Here is a 25,099-nt window from a genome sequence, read left to right on the forward strand (position 1 = left end):
TGCTTATTAAGGACCTCAGGCAGTCTTCCAGGGATAAGTAAAGGGTGCTCAATCTGCTTTACTGACTGAGCTTCGATAATGCTTACTCAGTGGTTAGCTAAATCACCAGTTCTCCAGCTCGTTGTCCTGACTTAATCCACAAAAGTGATTTTTTAATTCTCCTTTTCCCCTTGTCAGCAAAGCAAATCAGATGTGTTGCTCCATTTTGGATAAATTCAAGATTTTTCATTTTATGTGCTGGTCATTTACTCTTCAGTATTTCAATTCAGTCTTACTTAATCCTAATGATGCCAGCATAGAATCTTAACAGAAAGGCTACAGGATGTAACCATGCTATAATAACATTCATAATCCAGCAGAAATATTTCTCCACAATATTTCCCCAGAGCTTGTTCACAAAAATCTTCATGATGATTATAATCCTAAATTAAACTTTTCTGTGACTAATGTTATATACTGTTGTGAATACATACTGTAAATACCAGTTACAGTATGTGTTTTGGAATAATAGCCATAAGCAAGTAAAACCATTATTATAGCATTGTGTGTGATGTTTATGAAGTTGCTATACTGATTTTATAAGGCTGCATTCAAATAAAGTCTTTTAAATTAACAGCTTCGGTACAGTATATGAACTGTTTTGCAAAATATAGGGTAAAACCTAAAACAGGACAGCTCACATTCGATATTACCAACAAAGTCTTATTTTAAAATAGCAGTATTTAATCACTAATTACATTTGAAAAATATTAAAATTAATCCCAAACCTACCGGAAGTCAGTGGGGCTTTGCCTTTCAATCTCTTTAGAAATCCAGTCATCTTTTCGTGCGTGGATGTCCGTATTACATTTTTCTTCAAATGAAATACAATACAAAATACAATCAAAATACTCATTGTGAAGATGGGGGGTCAGTCAGGGGAAAAAGCATTTCCTGCCGATGATAGTGACCAAAGATGGAAGCGGAAATATCAATAAAGTGCTTTTTCTTTGACCAAATGAAACTCCTGGTGAATCCTATTCTAGGTTACTGACATATCCCATATCTGTGAGCATTTTTAACTGGGTGCATCCTCTAACCCAATGTTTCTAGTTTTTTCTGCATGTTATAATTCCAAACATTGGCAGTGCAGAGGCTTGGTATCTGAAAATACAGGATTGTGTTGTTAGGAGCCCAGCACATTACAAGCTCTAGTGAGCATGTTCTCACAGTTGGACCATTCCATTGCTACAGAATGTATAATCAGCTTAAAGTGGTGAAAAACCAATCACCAGGGAATACAAATGCAGGAAAATGCACTGACAGGATTTTCTGAGCACTTATTCTGATGGAAAGCCAAAAAATGGGCTAGGGCTATGTACTGTAGGGCTAGCAAACATAAAGGTGAGTAGTTAGAAGCCTAGGCACTCACGATTTAATGAAATACATATAAAATAATAATATATTTTGGAAAAGATATGGAAAGAATCTCCAACGAAGTTGGGATATACTGTATATATTCATATTATGTTCATGTATGTTCTTAAATAGATCCTATTTTCCTGAGCAAATACAACATGATAAAGTATTTGCGCAAGGAATTGCATTGTAGACTAAAAAATGTATGAGTAATGTGAGATTCTCCTTTTTTCAGAGTGATGTTGTTCTGGGCTCTCAATTCATGAGCAGTAGATATTGCATAAATTAGGTAATTTAATCGCTCTTTGCATTTAGTCTTTTTCATAAAACCCAAAACCTCTCTCTGTGAAGTCCCCAGTCCTAAATGCATGTGTACTTAAATCCTCCTTATAGTATGTCAACAGGCTATTGTCTGTGTGTTGGGCTTCCAACAAAGCACAAGTGCTGCACAACATTTTCTCCTCAGAAGCAATATGAATATTCCAGGTAGCATCCCTGTTAGGAGTTAACAATTCAGCCCTCAAGAACTGTTTTACTGTTTTATGTATTCCCAGCTGGCCTAATTTTCTTCATAGCCAACCAGGGAAAATCCAAAGGCAAGCCAGAATAAAATGACACTGAGCATTGCAGCCTGGGTACTTTTCAGCACCACAAGTTTAGATTGGCTCCCTGGACAGCTCCTTCCCGAGCTCTCTCAAAGAAGCTGTCTGTAGCTGTTGCACAACAAGCCAGACAGAACAAATGTCCTTTGCTGAAGCTTTATATCAAATTGTAGAGATGCAGTGCAATAACAAAGAGAACAGTACATAACCAGGCTCCTGAGATTCACTAATTATCTAATTAGGTCTAGACAAAAGCCGACATCACATTCATGCACATGAAAAAACATAGCCTACATCTAGTTAAATCCTTCTGCGTCCAGATGATTGGAAACTAGTTCACAAGTTTAAAAAAATAAGCAAATAAGTGAGACTTGTTGTTGTGCTACAGTAGATGTCCCTGCACACTCTATTGCAGCAGTGTATTTAACAGACAAATAGCAGGTGAAAGCATTTTCACCAATAGCTGATTCAGAACCAGACAAAAACCAAATAAGCACTGACTTCCATCGTGTGCTTGTGCTCCAGGGGTGCTGCTCTGCTTCCAGCACCTGAAATTTTAGCTGCTGTTTTGCAGTAGGGAAATAAAAAAGGAACAGAAAGCCGTAATCAGCCTTTGAGAATGTGCCGCTGGTATTAGTTCAGAGGCGGTTTTCTAACATCAGTCTTTTATGATCGGAACACTACATGGGGTTATTTTCTCACTGCAAAACAATCTCTCCAGAGGGAGATTGCGGTCGGACGGTTGTAATGAAATTCTGGCAATTTGTTTTCCCTGTTCTTGTACAGGCAGTGATTTTTGTTTCGTTCTGTATGGGACTGTCCTTGCGTTTTCCTCCCGAAATGAGTTTATCCTGCCGGAGCCTGCATGCCTTGCTTCCCCTCCTCCTTTCCTCTGTTTCTGCAGCCTTCATCATGAGGGAGGGATCACCAAAAACCCCCAGAGACCTGCGACTCTGCCAGAAAAGTCTTGTGTGTCTTTTTTTATATCGCCTCCTCTGAGTTTCCAGTCGCTTCTGGGACAAGCAGAGCAGCAGCAGAAAACACTCTTTTATGAAACTGTGGATATCAGGCCTTTGTGGTCCCAGTTTACATTTATTATCAAGGCCTCATCACATTAACTCAGAGCTATAACCTATATAGAAACAAACAAGGTTAATGATCTTGTCCAATCAGAATCTATTTAGTGCCGGTACACTGAAGTCACTATCCTATTTGCATGGGCCGTTCCGACTGATCTCTATACATGAATGAATATTTCATCTGTAATAACTGTTATGTTCACTGCACAAGGTCAGATTTTTAATGAAAAAGTGTAATATTTATACACCCCCAGAAATCCAAAGCAGTGTCAAGTGATGCAATCTCAGGGTGCATTTTCCCATTAACACCTTCCAATTAGCACCTTGTTTCTTCTAGGAACACCAGTGATGGTGAGAATTTTGTAGTACGCAAACTGTTTAAATTTTCTCCACTTATATTATTCTGTACCTGCCGCACGGAGGTATGTGAATCTGCAGTGTTGGTTCTGCTTGAATAATTTGTTATTCTAATTAATGTTTCCCGCGGAATTTGTTTCTTGTAAAGGCTCCAACAGGAAACATTCAAGGCAAAGCATGCAGGTATCCAGCTTGAACACAAATGGAAATTGAAAAGATTAACTGTGTTCTGTGAAGCCTGGAAATGACAACAGTCATCTTAGGGCTGCTTTATGCAATGCCAGAAATGCATAACACTGCAAATGGATTGGCAGTGAACAACATGATGCGGGACATATTTTTAAGATTGGAGTTTGTCTCAGCTTCCCACTGTCTCTGCTCATGTTTAGTAAGCAGCAACAGAAATACATAATGGGTTTATGAAATGTTTTCAGGACAAAATGTCTACCATCGGGTCTAAATATGCTGAAAACAAAGGTGCTCTATTTAGAACATCCCTTGAAAATCCCTCCTTTTCATGACATTAATTTACATTTTCGAATGAATCACTCCATCTTGCTTGGCCAATGCAGTATTTAAAATGAAGCCCAGGACTTGTGGCCTTAGTCCTTTAGCTACAAGGAGAGCGTGACAAGTGACCTTATCAATAACCTCCACCATCACAATTAACAGACTTCTGACCTCAACCAAGGACTTCCCTTTAGCATTTCAAGATGTTTCTCATAGCGTGGACCGGTTTTGCAAAGAGAATACCCCTTATCGGTCTGACAGGGTAAAAGCACAAAAGTCAAGCAGATCTTCCCACTTTGTGTGAGTGAATATGCCTGAAAGCTGTATGTTGAGCCTTTACAGCCCATGTAGGAGAGCCAAGTCTTGTGCAGACCATGAACACAAAGAGACATGAGACATGAAGAGGCCAAGAGGAGATGTTTTGTAAAGTATCAGAGAACATATAGACATTTTTGTCTTATTTTTTTTACAAAGTGATTTTGCTGTTAATTTTTACATGGAACTGTCATGTAAAATGTGAAGTCATGTTTGAGCTCTGAGTCTGATGGCAGGTTTTTAATGTTTAGTATGGATCTACCCAACTGCTACACTGCAGGAATGAAGTGCTCAAGTAGGCTTCAAACATTAGGAAAAAACACTGGCCAAGCAAATGTCATTGAACTTTAGTTTCCTTTCTTTAAAATTTTCTAGCATTCTTACAACTGGAAACAAAGTCTAGCTGGATTTTATTCAGTTGCTTTTCAAATGATTTTCTTTCTCTTCCCACACATCAGGCACTTTTTAATGCTGTGTAAGAAAACGTCAATAATAAGTGTTCGTCTGTTGTGTTAACAAGTACATTGTTCCATTTCAACATGCTGATGTCAAATGAAGCTGTATGATGCCTTGAAACATTATTGGTACATTAATTTATTTTTGACAGATTGAAACCTTGAGGAACTGTTAGTTGAGGCTTAATTTGCAGTAAATTAGTTGCAACAGCAGTAGCTGATAAGAAATTTTAATTGCTCCTGTTCGTTATTAAATGTGACAAAGGCGCCATTCTGGAATTTATTGTTCAGCAGCCTGCCATTTTGAAACGATGCATTTAGCCTGATGTATTGATTTGTGTTAAATTAGCTTTGACTTTTTCCAGTGTGAGAGTCTTCAGTTTTGTTCTCATTCCATGCTTTGTTTTGTTTTCTTGTTTTATTTCAAAGATTAGCTTTAGAGGTAAAAATACAGTATGCTAAATGCGTTTTTGCAAGAAATGTAAAACAATTTGGTCAGTACACCCTGGACCAACAGCACTAGTTTATTTGAATTCAGGAAGAAGCAGGGACATTTGTCTTAAATGTGCCTTAATCTGCTTTCCCACACCTGGCAAATCCCGTGAATAGTCATCCATTTTCTATCCACTTCAACTAATCCAGTGTGTTGGGGAGCTGGAGACTATCCTGGCACACAATGGAATACAAGTCCATTGCAAACTTTTTTGATTCTAACTTGCATGGTTTCACATTTGTTACAGTAGTACATTTAATAAAGTAATCCGTAATGCAACATGTGCACAGGTTGCATGTTGATAGGGTGGGCTGTGCATGCTTGTTACACAAGGGACGCACAATTTGAAGTGAATTCAATTGCTGTCGTTCACACTTCACTTCGCTTAGATGTAAAAGATGCAGTTGCAGTTTTTATAAATCCAAAGGTTTCTTTGAAATTTCTTTTCATAAAGCATCAAAAAGTCTCTGTATCTTTTAAGTTTGGTGACATTGCAGTTTTAGTTCAGAATCGTTAGCTCTTTGTTCTCTGCTGCACATCGGTTCCTGCAGTAGGGTGTCATGGAGATTCCGTCAGCAAATACTCAAAGCTTCTCATGCACATGCATGATTGAACATTCAGGCAGATGTCAATTTATCTTGTTAAAAGGAAATTCAAAATGATAATATTAATCTGTCAGTATGCTACCAGTCTGCCCTGTGTAATATTTTCCATGTGCTGGTAGTTAATTATCTGTAGTGTGTCTTCATACAGTCTCTTATTATGGTGACGCTTGAGTGTGAGCTGTCTTTCTTCCCAAACGATGCTCCTGTGGTTCAGATGCTGCCTTCCAGCTAAATAAATCTCTCAGTGTAGCAAGCGTAATGTCAGGTGTGTGTGCGAGTGTGTGTATGAATTGGGTTTGTCTTTCAGCCATCGAAGCCATTTAATAATTTAAATATGTCAGACTGGATAGCTTCCCAATTTGAAGGCAACAGAAATAGCATTTTTGAATGAACAAGAAAGATTTAAATAACAGAAAATGATTTCTGTTCCGATAGAGCACCAAAATTCCATTTGCTATGTACTATACTGTACGTTTACACAAATATTTAGGTGTGTTATTCCACTTTTAGCACTGGTTAAGGACTTGATGTACCCTTTGTTCATGTGCTTCTGATTGTACCAGTAGAACTAATTTGGTGGTGCTGTTCATATCTGTAAAGTACTCAATTTAAGGATACATACTGTTTAACACAGAAGAACATTGATAACATTTGTCACAATTATCCAAAGTTTTTTATTTTTGTAGAGAGTTATTTGTACTTTGCCTTTACATTCTGGGTTGAATATGGAAAATGCAGGCACCTGACATAAAGCACTAGTGCTGTTCTATCACCAGCAGAAAAAAAATACGCAAATTAATCCAGGATTTTAATTTCTAGAGGAAATTAAACTTTTTAACAGATTTTCATTCCAAATAACTTGAATCTGAAGACAACAAATAGAAAATATCTTCTAAAATAGCTTATGGTCAACACTCACTTAAAACCTGACTTTCCTTCTCTATTTTTAAAATGATAGATTTAGAACAAAAAGTTTTAAATTGAAGAACACAGAACATATTTACAGTTCACACACCACAACAATTTTCAGTGAGAAAAGCATAAAAGCAGCCTACGTTAATTGGCACAGTTATTCAAAGGTATTAAGTGTTGCTTTGACAGCATATCAATACAGGAAAAATGTCCAGCTACTTTATAATGGATTTATGCCGATACCTTAATTATAAAATCTCCCTTTGTTATTTATTGAAATTGACATTTTATTAAAGTTCAAGATAATGTCATGCTGGATTCCATGATTTTGTTGAAAGTGTTTAACCATAAAATCAGAGAGGGCATAGCTATATGCTGTTTGTGATACAGTACAAATTTGACTTTTTACAATGTATTATGATTTATTCATAACATTTAAACATTTTGCAGTTCATTTTTCTGGTGCTTTCAGGGCCAAGACTTTCTATAGTACACAGTTAAGTTTTGTGTCTTAAGCATGCCTAATAGAAATGTTGCCAGGAAATTGTGTATGTTTCTGCAAGTACATGTAAGGTCGAAAAGGATGCCACTGTATAAATCTTTATTAACTTCACTGCAAGTCGGGTGCAGTAATGTCTTAAATCAGATCTGTCATGTCAAATGGCACACAGTGAATTTGCTGTCCCACATATTTAGAGTGCTGTAAATATTTTACATTTAATAGTAACGTTTTATATTAATATAACTATAGAGCTCAATGTGATTTTTATGTTTAAAATGGGGGATTCTAATCCTTAATTGGGGATACATTGACTGCATGATTCTAATGGGGTCAAGCAGCCAATGGATCATGCAGCCCGAATGGATCGCTGTATTTAAGTAGCTATTTTCCTGGATTACTGGAATGGATCACTGTATTTAAGTGGCTATTTTCCTGGATTACTGGAATGGATTGCTGTATTTAAATGACTGTTTCTCTCCTCGGCTGTGTCAGGTACTCTGAAGAAGAGATCAGGCAGAAGGTGGGCACGTTCCGGCAGATGCTGATGGAGAAAGAAGGAGTGATAACCCGGGAGGACCCTCATGGGCGCCCAATGTAAGTCCTCTTCTCCCTCACAAAATCCCAGCTTGCCCTGCCTGGACCCTGCTCTTTTACGTAACTGCTGGCCTCCAGTGCAGCTCAAACCATCTTGACAGTCGTCGCCTTCTGGGGAAATACAGAACCTTAATGAAGGTTTTTCCTGAGGCAACGTGATTCAATCTGATTTCTTGCCAGTGTTTGTTAGATCTTTGTGTGTTTGTGTGACTGTACAGAAACACATATAGCATCATATATATATACAGTATGAATCTTCTGAAGGCTTCAGATCTGCCTATGTGCCTATGAGAATATACAGTACAAACTCCATGCAGATAGCACCCCAAGAATTGAACCTAGGACCCCAGCAGTGCGAGACAGCAGTTCTCACCACTGTGCCACCATTCAGCTATTAGTAAGAACAGGACAAAGTGGAGGACAAAGAGTGTGACCAAAGGAATTCTGCACTTATTACAGATAAGAAATTGCACCCCTGCCTCATAAGCAATTCAGTATAAAGAACACTTGTTCAGTGCACTGTTGAACTCCAAATAAAATAAAGTATATTGAATCCAAATGAGATCACAGTTGTAAAGAAAAACAGCTCAGATTGTTTTGAATAACAAAGCTCTGAATAAACTGTAAAGACCACTATGTTCAAAATGATTCACATGTTGAGAATCCTCTAATGCATCGATTGATGAAGTCAACCTGGTGGACCTTTTGAGAATGAACACTGGAACACAGGAACACAAACCAGAGAACACAAGGGGAAACTAAGTGCGATTCAAACCAAGAAAAGGGGGCAGTTCTTTACCCAAAGGGCTATGAGAGTATGGAACAAGCTACCAAAGTTGTAACACACAACAGACAACATTGTTGAAGGCAATATCCTAGCCTCTTTCAAGAACTGGCTGGCTACGATCTCTAGATCAATTAGATACAAACTACCAAACAGGCAAGATGGGACAAATGGCAGTATTTTCTTTCTCTTTCTTTGCCCTTATTAATCTGTTATAATTGAAGGATGAGCAGGGCAGATGGGGATCACGGCTTTTGAAGAGAAATAAACACACAGAGTGATTGGTGAACTTTGCCATTCATAATAAAATCTGCTAACTATGAGGCTGGATTGTCGAAAAGTAAATTAGCAAAGACAAAATGTCCAAATACATGTGACACAGATTGTGCAACAGATGGCCGTGATTTCATCTCCCCACTTGTTCAGTGTTTTTCAGAACAAATAGTTGATTTTTATCCCTTATGAGAGGCAAGTGTACAGCACATTTTATTAAACACACTCACGTCTACGTTTCACCAAGGATTTCAGTATAGAATGTTGTGATCGTTTTTATATGACTGCACACATCGCATACAATATTGATGAGATTGCTAGGCAACTTCAAATATTACATAAATGTTGAAGGTTTCCAGTTTTAATTTAAGTCTGTTAGATTCCCGAAAAACAGCAACAACTTCTGTTTCCCTGAACACTAGGGATGCGTGTTGAATGAAGTCCGTGGGAACTTTCTCTCTGCTTGGTGTGTCTTTTATTTGTGAAATATCTGAACAGGGAGTGTTACACGGGAGAACACAGATTACATGAAGCATTTCTACACTGGAGAGATACAGTCACCCAGAACAGGACTTCCTACAATCCTTTTTTCTCCTTTTAGTGTTGCAATAGCCTTCAGTCGTGAATATTTGGGCACAGATGAACAGGTGGGGTATTAATAGTGAATTTGGTTAGAATATAAGAAAACAAAGCTCACGACAGCCGAGAAGGGACTGTTCTTCTTTGGTTGCTAACAGCTAACCAAATCCGAGAATTTCATCCAGCCATATCTTGACAGAGGCCTCGTTATCGGCTATGACAGTTCGACTGCTGGCGTTTACCAGACAGTCACTGCCCTTTGTGTTGACAAGAGCCTTCTGTTCTCAGTTTGATTAGCTTCTCCTGTTCAGTCCCACTTGAGTGGTGAACCTGGTGAAATTCACACTGTAAGGTCTGACTTTGTCCAGGATTACTTGTAAAGGATTTAAGGATTACTTGTAAAAGGTTTCCTTGCAGTCTTCTCTGTTCAAATCTAAAGGTTCATGTCTTTTTTAGCCTGTCAATGTAGGACATTCCTTTAAGCCCAGGAAGGTATCTGTCCAGTCTTCCCTGTACTAATCCCACAGCAGCAAAATCTCTTTTGTAATGTGGTGACCTGAATTGTACATTCTAAATGAGGTCTTGTAGTGTATTGTGGAGTTTTAACAAAACATCCCATGATTGATATTGATACTTAGGTATTATATATCCTCATACTGTGTTTGCATTTTTTCCCCTCATAGTCTAGAAGAGACATCTTCTTCATGTGTCTGCACTACTAGACCCAATGCAAGCTGTAGTGTCTTTGCATGAAAGAAAACCCCCCAGCGATTAACCGATAATGTGGATCTCAAAACTCCACACAAGCTCTTGGAAAAGGTGACCGTTTGAAGTTTTGCTTCATCAGATGTGTCAGCTTCATATGAATAATTTATAATTTACTGGTTCATCGGTTTGACTTTATAAAAACAACTGGGACTGCAGTTACTGTACTAATTAGCCTTCCTGAGTAGTTAAAAAAAAACAGATTCAAAGACTTCACAAAGATATCAGATAAATGACTAAAGACTCTGCTTCCTAGATTTAACTTAAGGATTTGACGCTTGAACATTCATTGGTTTCTAACAGACATTTGGGGAAAACTGAAGAAAATAATTTGTCAAGATAAATACAGAACCACTGCTTAAACAGGAAGTTAAGGTTAATGCCATAAATAAAAAGAAGTAAAAAAGTAATGTAAAAGCAGAAAGTGATGTTTCAGCTGTGAAGCCTTCTCCCAGTATCTTCAATAGTTTATCCTTTAGAAAGGATACAGACCTTTTCTGTAGTCTTGGTGCACATAACTGGAGTTCCTTTATAAGATAAAAATAACTAAAAAAAGCATTATTCCATTGGTGTAATATTGCCCAGGGTAAATGAGTATTGGAATGGCAGAGAAGATTGGTAGGATATTCTAACCCAAGTTACCAGTTCAAAAGATTGATGTTACCACATCAGCAAATTTTACAGGGCTGATTTTAAGGCAGACACACATTCTCTGAGCCTTGTGAATTGGATTGCATATGATAGTGGTGCACACACACACACTGCACAATTTAGAGATGCCAATTAACCTAGTCAGCATGTGATTGGGAGGAAAGCAGAGCACCTGGAGAAACCCCACAAGGCAGTAGGCAGAACAGGTTTATTTAACGTGTTTGTTTTCCCATTGTTTTGTGTGTTTTTATTTAATCTATATTCCAAAAGGGCAACTGTTAGTTTTACTGCCCTTTAATTATTTATTTATTTCGTGTTGTATCAAAGAATGATTTCACCAGCAGTTCCATTCAACAGAAAACAGATTTGGTGTTAAATCTATGAGCAACATGCCCCTATACTGTACATCTAAAATGGAAGTATAACAAGTTAAGAATAATTTGTTCCTTTTAATATCACAGATGTATTAATCTTGTGTTTAGATTTAATTCTGTATCAGTTTTAGTTTTCTTTTTTTCTTTTTTGTCAAGGGAGTGTAAAAGTAAATAAAGTGGGTAAAAGAAGAATATTTAGGTCCAATTCATATCCAACAGCCTCATTGTATAAGAGAGAAGTAGTACAGTTCTGCTGCTGGTTTCTGGAAATTTCTCTCAGAGTAAAGACTGCTGTCCCTATGTTTAGCATCAGCCAAGGGGATTTTCCTGTACACTTTAGGTTACTATGGAAGCAAGCGAACTGGAGTGGATTTACAAAAGAGAGAGAGAGAGTGTTTTCCCCTGACCAGGGTGCTGCCTTTGCATCGCAATTAACGTCACATTTTTGTCTGACAGCTGAGCTGAGAGAGAGACAGAATGAGAGGGAGAGAGGAAGTAAACTGCATCACATTACTGAAGCATCCTTGCGCTGTCTGAGGCAGGCCTGGGGCATCCATTTTCCCATTTTCTTTGAAGAAGGCTTGTGAGTCATGGTTAATGCTCAGGGGTGCCGTCATTATAACAAGGAGAAGAACAAAGTACACAACGAGAGACTTCGTTTTCAGTCATTCCAGCTCCCTGTTTCAGTCTTTCTCTCTCATCCGCGGGCATAACGGTTGTGACCCTGGCTCACAGAAAGCCTCTCACATACTACACCAGCAAGTTAATAATTGCTGCCTGATTTTAATCAGCACTATGTCGTCCTTGTCGTTTCTCTTGTTCTTTTTCTTTTGGTCATTCCGTCAAGAAAATAGTAGAACCCTTGTGTGTGGGAAGCAGCTGTTGTGGATTGTCAGAATCTCCGCTCCCCCAGCCTCATCCCACTGTGTGTCGACTGCACTGTCATGGCTCTGTTTAAATATGCTGGAAATGAGCACGCATGTCTTTCTGTTTGGTTTAGTTGTTCAAAACAAGCGTGGGCTTACGTGATAGGCTAAAGTAATTTACCTGCTATAAGATGCGAGGAGCGGAGCAGGCACATGAGATCTGTTCAACTACAGCAGCGCATCAATGCAACAGTCATTAACTCTGCCTGGGTAATTTCCATCCTTCCTTCTTCCAGGAGAACCTTCCACAGTAGACGTGAATGGGCAAAACATTCAAGTATTGTGACTGAAATCCATCAATCTATCCATTTCCTACCCAAATCATTCGATTCAGGGTCGTGGGGGAGCCGGAGCCTATCCCAGCCGGCAAGGGGAGCAAGGCAGGACACATCCGGACACTAACAGTGTCTGCACGAATGCGCTTTCCCATTTTCCCAGAAGACATTTAACCTGCCGGTATGTTTTTGGACCGTAGGAGGAAACCAGAGCAACTGGAAGTAACACCCGCAAACATACAAACTGCACACAGACAACACCCAAGGTCAGGAGTGGAACCCAGGTCCCCAGCACTTCGAGGCAACAATGCTGACTACCCTGCCACCATGCCCCTGTGACTAAAATGCTTTGCTGTTAAATAGTTTTTCCTCTTTAAAAACAACAGCAAATCTATACAAAAATGCACTTTGCATTTTCTGATTTGTACTATAGAATCTAGAAAGATTGGGATGCTAAAAGCTTGTCTAAGACTGCAGGTTTTAACATGGTTTATGGTTTATAAACATCGAGTCTGAAAACTGAGATATTGTTCTGTATGGAGTAATTTAAGGGCATTGAGCTGCAGCTTCTGAAACGTCTGTGCTGCAGGCATTTTCAGGTATTGACCAAAGGAATTTCATTAAAATATTCTGGTGCTTAAGAGGTTGATGCAAACAAAGTCCCAAGATTCTCAATTATAATAGAATGGAGAAAGCCTCCTCATTTGGCTGGAGACCAAAAGGTTAGGAATTATGATAAATGCTCCTACAAAGCTGGATTTTGTTTTCTTGGACAGGAAAAAGTTCCCCACTGGAGCCTGTTGCCTCTTGCAGGAATTTCCATTAAATTAGTTGCAGGGGGGCCTGTCACACTACTGTCACACATTACGTCTAGCAATGTAAATGGGATCCTGAGAACTTGCAAAGATTTCTGATCTATGGACAGTGATAGGTAAGCACTATCACACTTATGCAATACCCTGTATCGATATCTGAATAAGGATGTAGTACAAAATACAAGGGACAAGGTATATAATGCATTTCCTCTTGCACAATAATAATGCATTGTTTTATTTTTTAAATCAACAAAATACATATAGTGCAAAAAATCACATGCCCTTCATGCTGGACAATTTATTAGGTGGTGGGTGGGGGACTTTAGTCTTTAAATGGGACCCATGCAACCAATGAAGTCTAATCATGTCAAACAAATGACCAAATGAATATCGTTCTGATGAACAAAAATAAAATAGAAAATACGCACAGAAAAGGCTACATAGAGAAGATCTAGATGTGATTTTGCTCATTGAGTCTGCTTGCTTCAGGGCAGGAGGCTATGTTCTGAAAATTGTCACTGTAGGAATCGGTACAGCTAGACTGCTGTGTGGGAGCTAGGTGCTGAGAGACCATATTAGCCATGCAGACATTGAGAGATAAGAGATAATTGTAAAGAACCACTCCTGCTGTACTATTCGTCAAAATAATGAGCGATGCCTTAATGGGACTGAAACCCTCTGTGCATCTATCAATCAACGCTCAAAACATGTGAAGAATAGACTCTAGGTGTCAAATCGTGCCCTTTTGAAAGTCTTTGAAATAACGTCAGCCAGAAAAATCTTCACATTATGGTGATGTACAGTAGTGTCTGAAGAAATATCGCCTTACTCTAACCAAAATCTAAAAATAAAAACAAACCTCTTGGGGAAAAAATTAATTGAGCTCCAGCACATAACAGAATCTTATTTTAGAGAAAGCATTCCAGGGTACAGAAAAATACTGCCCTCGTCCATCCACCACTTCATTTAGGCTACCTCTTACTCGTAAAGTATAAAGAGCAGAGATGGCTGTTACTACAGATATTATATTAGATGATTGATATATTGTTCCCAGTCTTTACACTCTGTCTGTATTTCTGATAAAAGGTATATTATAGATTTACCTCTTATTTTCACCCCTTGCCATTTGAAAGTCTTCTGTACACTTTGCCCGTTTACGTTTTGATAAATCAACTTGACATAAGGTGACCCAGCAAGCTGCTACATAAGGAATGAATTGTGTTTTTTTTTTTCCAGAAGCCTCTTCCCTCTTTTTCAGTTGGTGAACAATTTATGGGATTTGGATCTTTTTCTCGGTCTTCATCAGCAAAGTGCTGTGTAATCTGGAGCGGAGAGTAAGGGTTCAAACTGGATTAGAAGTGCAACCGACTGCCGACAATGGGCGTATTATACTCAGCTTCCCAAGAGAATTCAAAGCAGATCATAATTGCTAATTGCCTTAGTGCCTGGAGAAAGAGATGAAGTTCCAGATCCTCTTAAATACAAGACAGACCATTTAAGCAAGGAATGACAAAAGAGACAAGAACAGAATATATAGGGCAATTGATCTCCAGCAGCAATTCACGTCTGGCTGGTATGAAGTCAGTTCCCTTTGGAAATAAAATAATACATAAAATACTAAACTACAAATACTGGTGTACATTTTATTGGAAATAATGAATGGTACTGTTCTACACGATTTCCACCCTGAGGTGAACTGAGGTGACTATATATCACTGGCAGGCTGTGGGGACACCAACTTAATGAAAAGCTCACACCACAGTAAGCTATGTATTGTGCACCTCAACACCAGCTGCAGGGGCGCCATTACTAACATGCTTTGTTCTTATCTGTAGAGTACTTTAAATGAAAATAGATCTAAAAGTGCCATTCAGGCTAGAGGGTTGTTAAACTGGAAATTTAATTGGCTTTAAACTGGAAATGCAAGCATGAAAACCTTCCCCCAGTCTGTCACCTACTCCTGGAAATGAGCTCATCCATTTCAATTAGCAGGGCTTCAAACTGCACAGTCTTGGACAAGCGTATTGCGGTGTAAGACACACAGAGACATTTGCGGCCTTCATCTGATACACGGGTTTCTCGTCATGCTTTGCGGTCCATGAAATGCCACAGTGCCCGAAGAGGTAAAAGGGGGCAGGGGAGGAGGAGGAGAAGGTTATGGTAGACCTGTAAGGCTCGTGTGAGCAATATGCTCCTGTTATGTTCACGATTTCTAACAGGCGAACAAATGTCAGCCGTGGCTAAAAACAGCAGTGGCGGATGGTCTGGAAATTCTGTGGAACGCTCCAGGAAAGTTTGTGAGCATGATTCATCGTGCCACAGGCTTTTAAGATATTCACTGCTAATTACATTATTTCAAAGAGCCAGCTGCCCTGAGAGAATGTACTTGTTAATAGGCTCCACCTTCAATCAAAATGGGCTTTGTGCCCTGACCCGTCTAAGATAGAAATCAAGATGCAAGAACCCTACTGCCCTCTGGATTCCTTATGACAGCGTGATACTGCATCTCATCTGGTTTGACTGGTGATGGAATCCTAAATACATGAAAATAAATGAGCTAATTAGTCAAGGTATTTTTGTGGTCAGCTTTGAAAGATCTGAGGCTCTGACTGTTTTTCAGATGATTGTTTTAGTGCTTTTGTGATTCTGTAGGTTTGCTTAGTTCCCCCAGTTCAAACTCCAACTGAAAGTGCCAGTGCTGTTGCTAATACAAAAGCTGGAATGTTTTGTTTCTTGAGCAAGCTAGGGACACTATAATTTTCCACAGCGTGTGCATGCTTTGTGTATTCCATCCCCACTGGTCCAAATTGTTTTGCCTCAGACAATTGCACCACTCTTAGAGAGGTATAGCGGAAGGCCAGGTCTCTGGTTTGGCTGAACCATTGATTCTTGCTGTGCTCATCCATTAAGATCTGTAGTTCTGCTTCCATAAGCAAACACAGCAATTAACAAGCCCCTTGTCTCCCCAGAGGTCTGGACCACATGTTGGATGTGAGCCAACTGCATATCTGGGCCCAATGAGGGTGACCACGTGGCATTCCAGCCCACCTTATCATCTGAAATGAAAATGAACATATTTCCTCATTTAACATTGCCTTTGGGGCTAGGAGTCCACTTACAACACTAATCCAAGCATCTTGTTCACGTTGCTATTCTCGCCAGTGCGTGTTTGATCAGATGAGGAAGATAGGTTTCAGATGCTATGTGCTCTATGTAGATTAGGCAAAGCAGACCTCCCTATCTACAGATCTGACTAAGAGGGCTGATTGCACTGCAGTACAAACTGTGGAGTTTAGTGAAAGGTTACAACTGAGAATAGGAGGCATGTCTTTACAAAAAGCACACCCATATTGTCCAGACTGGTGCTCTAGCTTCCTTCAGGAAATGGCTGGGTAAGAACCTTGAGTCCGTTAGCCACTGGACAAAAAAAACAAATGGGTGAGATGGGGCAAACAGCCTCCTCTTGTTTACAACTGTACCTATGCTCTAAATGTGAAAAAAAGCTCTTCTGATTTGTTGTTTCCTGTCTAAAGGAGCTGTACACACTGTAAGTAAGAATTATATCTGAATCATAGGATTAGCAGAAGCTGCCTGAAAGGACTTTGATAAGGGCCTGCACCCAGTTCCAAGCATGCTGATTAACTCTTATACTGCGGGCTGACTGCAAAATGACCTCCATCTGCTTCAGAATGAAAACACGTGGGAGAAGTGTGACCTGAGGAACTTGTGAGGTTTTATTTCTCTTCTTGTCTCTCTGCAGTGTCGACCGTGGGTGTGAGGAGCCCAGAGAGGACCTGCAACTGGGCGAAGACTATGAAGAGGAATATGATTGCCATGGCGAATATTACGAGCGGGATTCTATTGGTCAAGAAGATTATAGGTAATCCAGGCCTGAGACCGGGCCTGTACACTACTGATAAGGCAGCAGAGAAAACACTGCCCCCAGAAATGGTATATTCCATCACATCCTGGTCCTACATAGCACAGATCGTGCAGGCTTTACTGGCCTGTACAACACTCATTTCCAAAGATGTGAAATAATTTAATTTAGCTTAAATTAAGCAAGTTGTTTGGAAGACAGATTTGAATACCAGCCAGTGCTTAAAGACTACATTTCCCTTATTAGACATTACTTGTTTCATTGATCAATAACTTGCAAGTGTACCTTATCAATAGCAACAGCATTTTAGGGTGACTTACAACACTTACTTTTTGGGGTCTCAACAGGGCCAGAGATTTTGCCAATCACTTTTATTGGCAGTTGAGCTATCTTTTCTCCTATCTCTGGGGTGTAAATGGAAACTGCTCCTGCTTTCTGATATACAGTATGTGCTCATTTATATGCGCCTGTGGCTGGAAGGTTGCCGGTTCGTATCCCGTGGTCAGCAGAGGAATCCTACTCCGGTGGGCCCCTGAGCAAGGCCCTTAACCCCAACTGCTCCAGGGGCGCTATATAAATGGCTGACCCTGCACTCTGACCCCAAGCTTCTCTCCCGTCTGTGTGTCTCATGGAGAGCAAGTAGGGGTATGTGGAAAGACAAATTCCTAATACAAGAAATTGTATATGGCCAATAAAGTGTTCTTATCTTAGGAAAGTTGACCATTTGAAAGGATTGTGTTCAACACACAGTGCCCTTAGAAAGTAAGCAAAGTCAAATGATATGTTTGAGCTACAGTCAAGTGTATTGCATCTGTGATCATGATATTTCTATGAATGCTATGTAAAACATAAGCTATATTTTTAAGTAATGCAGTAATTTTAGGTAATTTCAAGTGTTGGAACATTTTCAATAATTTAAAAAAATCCAGGTAAAAAATGTAAAGTTAAAAGTGAATGTTGTGTGTAACGTCATTCTGGAGAATATCCCTTTGGGCCAGTAACTCTCTGTGTAATGATTTGAGATGATTTAGTTACAGCTGCTTTGAATTTTTGCTTATTCTTGAGGTGTTCAGACTTCAGTTGTTTCTCCAGTAGGTCAAATGCACCTCTCAGTTGGATTTAAATATGGAGAATGGCTTGACCAAGTTAAAAGTTGCCTCTTTTTTTACCTAATGAAGTCATTGGTTGCATTGCCTGTATGTTTTGGGTCATTGTCATGTTGAGCCCCACTCAATAAGTATTGAAGCATTTTCTTCTATATAAGCAGAGCAAATATTTCAGTAAACTTCAGAATTCGTTACCATATGCCTGGAATCAGCACCTGTGCTGTGTGACACATATGCTGTACAGAGGTCAGAGACCATTGGTTTTGTCCTCCATCAGAATGAAGAGGAAATGCAGTAGCTCTTCCTCTCCTCCCCCCAAGAAGAGGAAGAAGAAGAAATCTGGCCGCAGGAGAAGTCGGTATGTGTGGCTGTAAAGCAATGTAGGCCCAAGGGAGGCTGTGGTGTGACGTGTGACTTGGGGAGAGGGTTGTGTCTACGTTTGCCTGGTTCGTCCAGCATGATTCTTCTCCTGTGGCACAGCACGAGCCTCCCTGCCCACAGAAGAGACCCAGGCTGTGCCAGCTGCACCTTCCTCTGCTGCTTGAAGCTAACAGGTGGCAGAGGGAAAATGGGTTTGCAATAGGCATTGATGTCTCTGAGGGGGAAAAAAAACTTGGGTGGGATTTCAATGAGGCTTTCAGTGGTCTTTGCCTTGTGATTGCTGGTGTGTTAAAACACAAAATGATCGAAGGTAGATAGTTTGGGGGAATCTGCCTATTCTGCCTCGTTCTCCCCTGTGTGCGGTTGTGGGGTTTGTAGCTGCAAGCTGTGACATGAAAACTACAGCAAAATACAGCTATTTCAAATCGGGCGGGTATAAAAACATAATTGATGAATGAACAATTTGATGTGTCTGTAAATTGTAAAATTGAATGCCCCCCACCATTACCAAGTACTTAAAACAGAGGTCATGAGCACATAATGACTCTAGAAGTGAAAACATCAAGGATTTAAATAATTTATCTGAAGTACCGGCACTTAATACTACAGAAGCCAGGATGTGCTCTGGCTCTGGTATAGACTTTACCTTTTTACATAATAATGCCTGAAAAACAGAACAAGGCTTTATACTCTAACAATATAATTCATAGAAAAAGACCTTGTAATGTCATTTCATGGTAAAAGTTTTAAAACAAGCAATTTAACAGCCTTCCCAGGGCTCAGTGTAGGACATGTTCATAGTATTAGGCTTGTTTTCTCAAGGTAATTGTAATGCTGTCGTATGAATTTCTTAACAAACTGTGTCTGGAAAGGCTCGTTCTAAATTTGGTCTCTGGTCTGTTTCCAGTTTTGACAGCTCCTCTCCTCCCCGGAAAGAAAAGAAGAAGAAAAGTGGGAAGAAACACAAAAGAGATAGGTATTTATCCCAACTGCCAGACAGGAGTTCATCTTTTCAGCATTATTAGGGGCACACAGGAAATGGAAGCTGTCACAGCATGTGTTTTTTTTAGAATATGGGAAAGATAATGGATGAGAGGATAAAATCTGGCCTCGTTTGTGCTCAAGTCTAAGAGCAGAATTGGTAAGTGCTCCTGACACACATATAGAATCCATCTGCTGCCAGACTTTGGGATGGGAGATAACTGACAAAGACAGAACAGTAAATCAGAGGTGTTAGAAAGGACATTTACAGTTTTGTGGAAACCTACAGAAATTACATTACAAACGGAAGGGCACCCAGTCCACGTTGCTCATTTGGTTACCAATAGCATATTGATCCAATAATCATCCAATAATAGCTACTTGCTAATAGATCCCAGGGAATGTGCTTCAGCAATATGACTGGGCAGTTTGTTCCAAACCCCAACAACTCTTTATGTATAAAGAAGTGCTTCTATATGGTGCTAAACTCTTAATACAAAATATTCTATTTTTGTACAATAATGCTCTGTTTCCTTTTTCTAATTTAGTGTTAATGTAATTAAAATATGACTTTGTAAAAGTAAAGGCGAATCAAATCCTTAAAACTGACAGGCTGTCAACCAAATGCAACCTGAACTGGGCTCATTTTATGAGAGGCAGACGGCTGGGCAGTCTCTTGTCTCAGTGCTATTGTAGCCACGGACCTTCTCCCAGTGTCTCTTACTCACTAAATACATAATTTTGTTTAGATCATATAAAAACTGAATTCCCATCAATAATAAAACAAAGAAAGCTCCTGTTTGAAAACCTTCTTCAAAATAAAATACTGTGCAAGTCCCCCCACACCTTTTTTTTAAATATCCATGTAGGTTCTGAAATTTCTGCTATTCCAAAAAAAATTGTTATTTTAGTATTCCTAGAGGGTTAGCAAGAACTTATCAGCTAAAGCTTTCGTGGACATAAAGGGCTAAATTTGGCTTTTAAAAAAATGAACTAAAAGGATTTGGGGCACCAATTATCTGAAAGGCATATTTCCCTCCATGGCATCTGTGTTCATTATAATAACCGTGACACTGGAACATCTGTTACCTGAATAATAAATTCCTTTTAGAAATCCATACATATTCAGTGGGTTGGTTTCTTTCAAAAATTAAATTTGTCTTTAAACTTGTTTTAGTCTGTGGTGAGTGTCTGGCCGTTTCTGTGTCCTTGTGCAGGATTTGTAAGGAGTTTGTCCATTACCACCCAAAACTACCTCTAAAATGTTCATGCGCATCTCCTTTTTGGTGAGTTTACAGTAGGGCAGAATGGTGGTGTAGTGGTTAGAATTCCTGCCTCGTGACGCAGGGTTTAATTCCAGACCTGGGGTGCTGTCTGCGTGGAATTTGAATGTTCTCCCTGTGTTCATGTGGGTTTCCTCAGGGTGCCCCGGTTACCTCCCACAGTTCATAGATATGCTGGTGGGTTAATTGGCCTCTGGGGAAAGTGGCCCTTGTATGAGCTTGTGTGTTTGTATCTGTGTTTGTGTCTGTGTGAGTCCTGTGATGGACTGGTGTCCCATCCAGGGTGTACCCTGCCACGCGCCTGTTATCTGTCGGGACAGGCTCCGGCTCCCCCACAATCCTGAATTGAAAGAAACAGTTAGAAAATTGATGGATGGGTGGAATTTAGGGTGTCAGGTTCATGAAGTATAAAAAGAGCGAAGAAGGCAGTAAAGTTGGCTCAGCATGCTCACACCGCAAGTGGGGAGAGATATTGCAATAACAGCTTGCAATTACAAAGACGTCATCACTTTCCAAATACCAGGGGGACTGGGAACACATACCACTCCTTCCAATAACTGGGCCAGCAGGTGGCTTGTAAAATGATATCCTAGCAAAACCGCTGAGCCTCTTCTTTCTTTTTTTCCTCCTGGAGATTCAGAGAGAAAGGTGCGCGGCACTGCAGATGTTGTGTTGCAGATGTCTGTGAAGGAGTAACACACAGGGGAGGGAGGGGAACAAGGCACAGAAGAAAGGTAACGCAAAGACACAGCCCTCCAAGGGGACAGACAAAAGAAGTGGAGCAGCTGCACACTTTGAAAAAAATTAATAATCCCAGCAAACTCTTCGGTGTGGCAGGAGGTACTACAGTTTGAAATCTGAAAAAGGGTCTTGTTCTTGATTTCTTTGTTCTGTGCCATGATATAAATACCTAAAACAGACAAACAGCACCCTCCAGAGAAATAAAGATGATATGCCATTTCAAGTCTTTTTTTTTTGCTCTTGGTAGGATTGCACACATGCTTTTTACCCCCAGACTGGTATGTCGATGACAAAAGAATCAGAGGATTAAGATAATTTCTCACACTTGGGATAAAAATGTGCTAACTACAATTTGAATTTTCGCAACTCCCTTCTGACTCACTTGGTACTTAGCGTAGCAAGGCCCCAGTTGTTATGAGAAAAACCATCACACAGGCTTTGAGGGTAATTGATGATGGTGCAGCTCCTTCTCATTCTTCAAAGATTGGGCGACACAGGGGTACAGTGGTTAGCATTGCTCCCTCGCAGTGCTGGGGCTCTGGGTTCTGTTCCTGGGGTGCTATCAGTGTGGAGTTTGTATGTTCTCATGGGTTTCCTCAAGGTTCTCCGGTTTCTTCTCACAGTCCACGGACATACTTGTAGGTTAATTGGCTTTTGTATATTTGGCCCTGGTGTGAGCATGTGCTGTGTGTGTCCGTCTGTGCCCTGCGATGGACTGGCGTCCTGTCCAAGGGGTATCCTGCCTTGCACCCACTACTTGTCGTTAGGCTCCTCCCACGATCCTGTACTGGTTATTAATGGATTCGAAGATGGATGGATTTTAAAGGTGGATAATGAGAGAGAAAAAGTTTAATAAAAACCTTAAAGTTTCTTTTTTCCTGTAAATCAACAGGGATACTAGAAGGTATGACTATGATTCCTGAATGTAATGTCTTGATTCCAGGCTCTGCCTCCATGGATTTCATGGCATTGTCAGCTTGCCCAGTGGAGGAGGCTGAGGAAGTGTTGGATTCCTGGCAGCTAACATATTAATGACAATGAGTGAAGACTGATTTCTAAGACAATAACCCAGTATTGGTGTAGAATTCCAGTTATATCAGCACTTTTGCATCTGGCTTTGTTTTTTGGCACCTCTCTTCAATGGGCCCCTACCCCTGTAGAGCTAACAAGTTTAAAAAACTTCAGCTGGAGATGCTTTAAAACTGGATGGTGGAAATGTACAGTACAAGCATTTCCACTGCTCACAGCCTCAATTACTGTACCAGGTGTTTAATTTCTTTTTAGCATGACATAGTGTGGCTGTGTTGTACTGGGTGTGAACAGAGGCATGGCACTGTGTGATCAGTTTTTATCACTCTCGCTGTAGGTCTGCTTCTGGATCCAGAAAGAAACGGAGGTACAGGTGAGTATCTGATGATACCTTCCATTGGCACTTTGACCTGGACCAGCACTGATTTATCGTGTTGCCATCTTCCTGCACACAACCATTCTTACTGGTGGCACATTTAAGATCATATTCATTTTTTATTTACAGCGAGGGCTCTGAGGGGAGGCATGGTGGTGCAGTGGTTAGCATTGCTGCCTCAGAAAGCTCTGGGTTTAATTCCTGCGGTATTATCTTGGTGGAGTTTCTACGTATGTCCTCCATTTGTTCATACCACCATACTGGTATTTTAATTGACTTCTGGGAAACTTCTGGTGAGAGTGTGTGCATGTGTACGTGTCTCTGTGTTTTGTCCTGCAACGGATTGGCATCCCATCTAGGGTGTATACTTCCTTGTGCCCATTGCTTGCCAGGATATACTCCAGATTCCCAGCTATACTGGCAGTATAGATGCTGTACTGGATAAAGAGGTTTAGAAAAAGGATGAATAGCTCTCAGAAGTTGCTTACTAACTGTAAAAGGGGCTATGGATTTTTAACTCTGGTGTGATTTAGTTTATTCTTCACAGTGAAAGCCCTGGAAATTCAACATAATGTCCTTAATGTTGTGTATCTACACTATATACACACATTAGTGTTTTGCTTTTTTGTCAAAATACTAATGTTGTGTCAGTGTAATACCATAACTGTTTGATTCAAAATGTATACAACTAATACATATTGCGACTAATAACATTCTCTTTCTATATTCTTTACAGAGAAAGTTTTGTTTCTTCTTTATCTAGATGTTTTATAGAGGGACGTACCTTTATACCATAAAACTCAGTCGTGTTTTAGCAAGGAACGATTATAGCTTGTAGTCACCAATTAGAGATGTGCCTGGGGAAGAGTGCTTTGCTGTAATTTGTCTGTGAAGATGTCAAGCACTGTTTGTTTCAGAGACAACATCTAATTTATATTTAAACTTCTCAGATCTGGGAGCCCGAAGAACAAACACAAAGACAAGAACAAACAAAGGAAGAGGTAAGCTTTTCCTGAGGTCCTCTGCCTGCTAAAATCTCGTATGCCGCAGTGTAGGTGCAGGCTGTAGTGATGACAGGTCTTCTTGCTAATGAATTTGCTGGAGAGTAGGCAGGCTTGGTCAGGACTCCTAACCATCTGCTTGATTTCAGATCGCAGTCTGCTCAATATGTACATGAAATTAATACACTGTGCAAGATGCAGAATATACCTATTTCTTTGCTTATCTCTAAAATATACTGCCACATCTTACTTCTCCTTTTCTATAACCTTGAACTGCATTTTAATTTTAAAATATGCTGTTGTTTGTACACATAAATCAGAGGCAGAGAGTCATTCCTGTGCAGTCAGCTTGAATGGAGAAAAGCATGGCTTATACTGCGGACATGTAGTGCTAATGAAAGGGAGCTCAGCACTTCAAATCCACAGTGAGCACTTTTGCACTGACCTTGTTAGAACACAACAGAAGGGGAGAAAATTCAAATGAAAATGTATCTGTTGTTCTTCAAAAACACCTTAAAAAGCACAATTTTTAAAAAAGGAAGCACCCTTTTCCCCCTTTTCTAAGCCATATGTTTTGCCTGCAGTGGCTGAAGAGAGCAAGTCAGCACTTGTTTCGACCTCTAACGCCAGCTCCTCACTCATTATTCATGGGCCCCTGCGCTGCTACTTGTTTGGAGAAAGCAGGTGGAGGAAAAGTGCAGTTCAGCTCTTTCTTTACCCCCCTGCAGAGGCAACTGCCCTTTTGCAAAGAAGCAGCCCGTGCCAGCTCTGAGCCAGTGTGCGTGTCTGTAGCAGGCACAGTACAGTGTGCAGGCTGCAGTGGTGAATGAGCCTTCTCTGTGTTTCCAGGTCTCCCCTGGACTCTCCCAGCCGGAGGTCCTACCACAGAGGCAGCTGCTGCAGCTCTCGCAGTGCATCTCTGTCCTCAACTGGCAGCTTGCTAAAGTCTCCTAGCAGGTAGGCCTTCAGGGCTTCTTGATGCCGCATTTCAGTTTTCTCATTTATTGATGTGTTTTGTATGTTGGCCTCAGCCCATCACCTGGTGGTTAGTTCTCCT

The 25,099-nt window shown here is 40.2% G+C and overlaps 1 protein-coding gene across 1 annotated transcript in view; it reads left to right on the forward strand.

Moving 5' to 3' along the window:
- The window catches only part of srrm3 (serine/arginine repetitive matrix 3), a 95,732-nt gene that overhangs the window by 54,932 nt on the left and 15,701 nt on the right, over positions 1–25,099 (forward strand). Inside the window, exons 3-9 of the mRNA XM_088907003.1 lie at positions 7,721–7,822; positions 17,025–17,144; positions 18,528–18,608; positions 19,539–19,607; positions 23,003–23,038; positions 23,992–24,042; positions 24,892–24,999. Coding sequence (XP_088763129.1) covers positions 7,721–7,822; positions 17,025–17,144; positions 18,528–18,608; positions 19,539–19,607; positions 23,003–23,038; positions 23,992–24,042; positions 24,892–24,999 — 567 coding nt within the window. The remainder of the gene's footprint in view (positions 1–7,720; positions 7,823–17,024; positions 17,145–18,527; positions 18,609–19,538; positions 19,608–23,002; positions 23,039–23,991; positions 24,043–24,891; positions 25,000–25,099) is intronic.

Source organism: Atractosteus spatula, chromosome 27 (assembly GCF_055471065.1).
Source record: "Atractosteus spatula isolate fAtrSpa1 chromosome 27, fAtrSpa1.hap1, whole genome shotgun sequence".
Lineage (NCBI taxonomy): Eukaryota > Metazoa > Chordata > Actinopteri > Semionotiformes > Lepisosteidae > Atractosteus > Atractosteus spatula.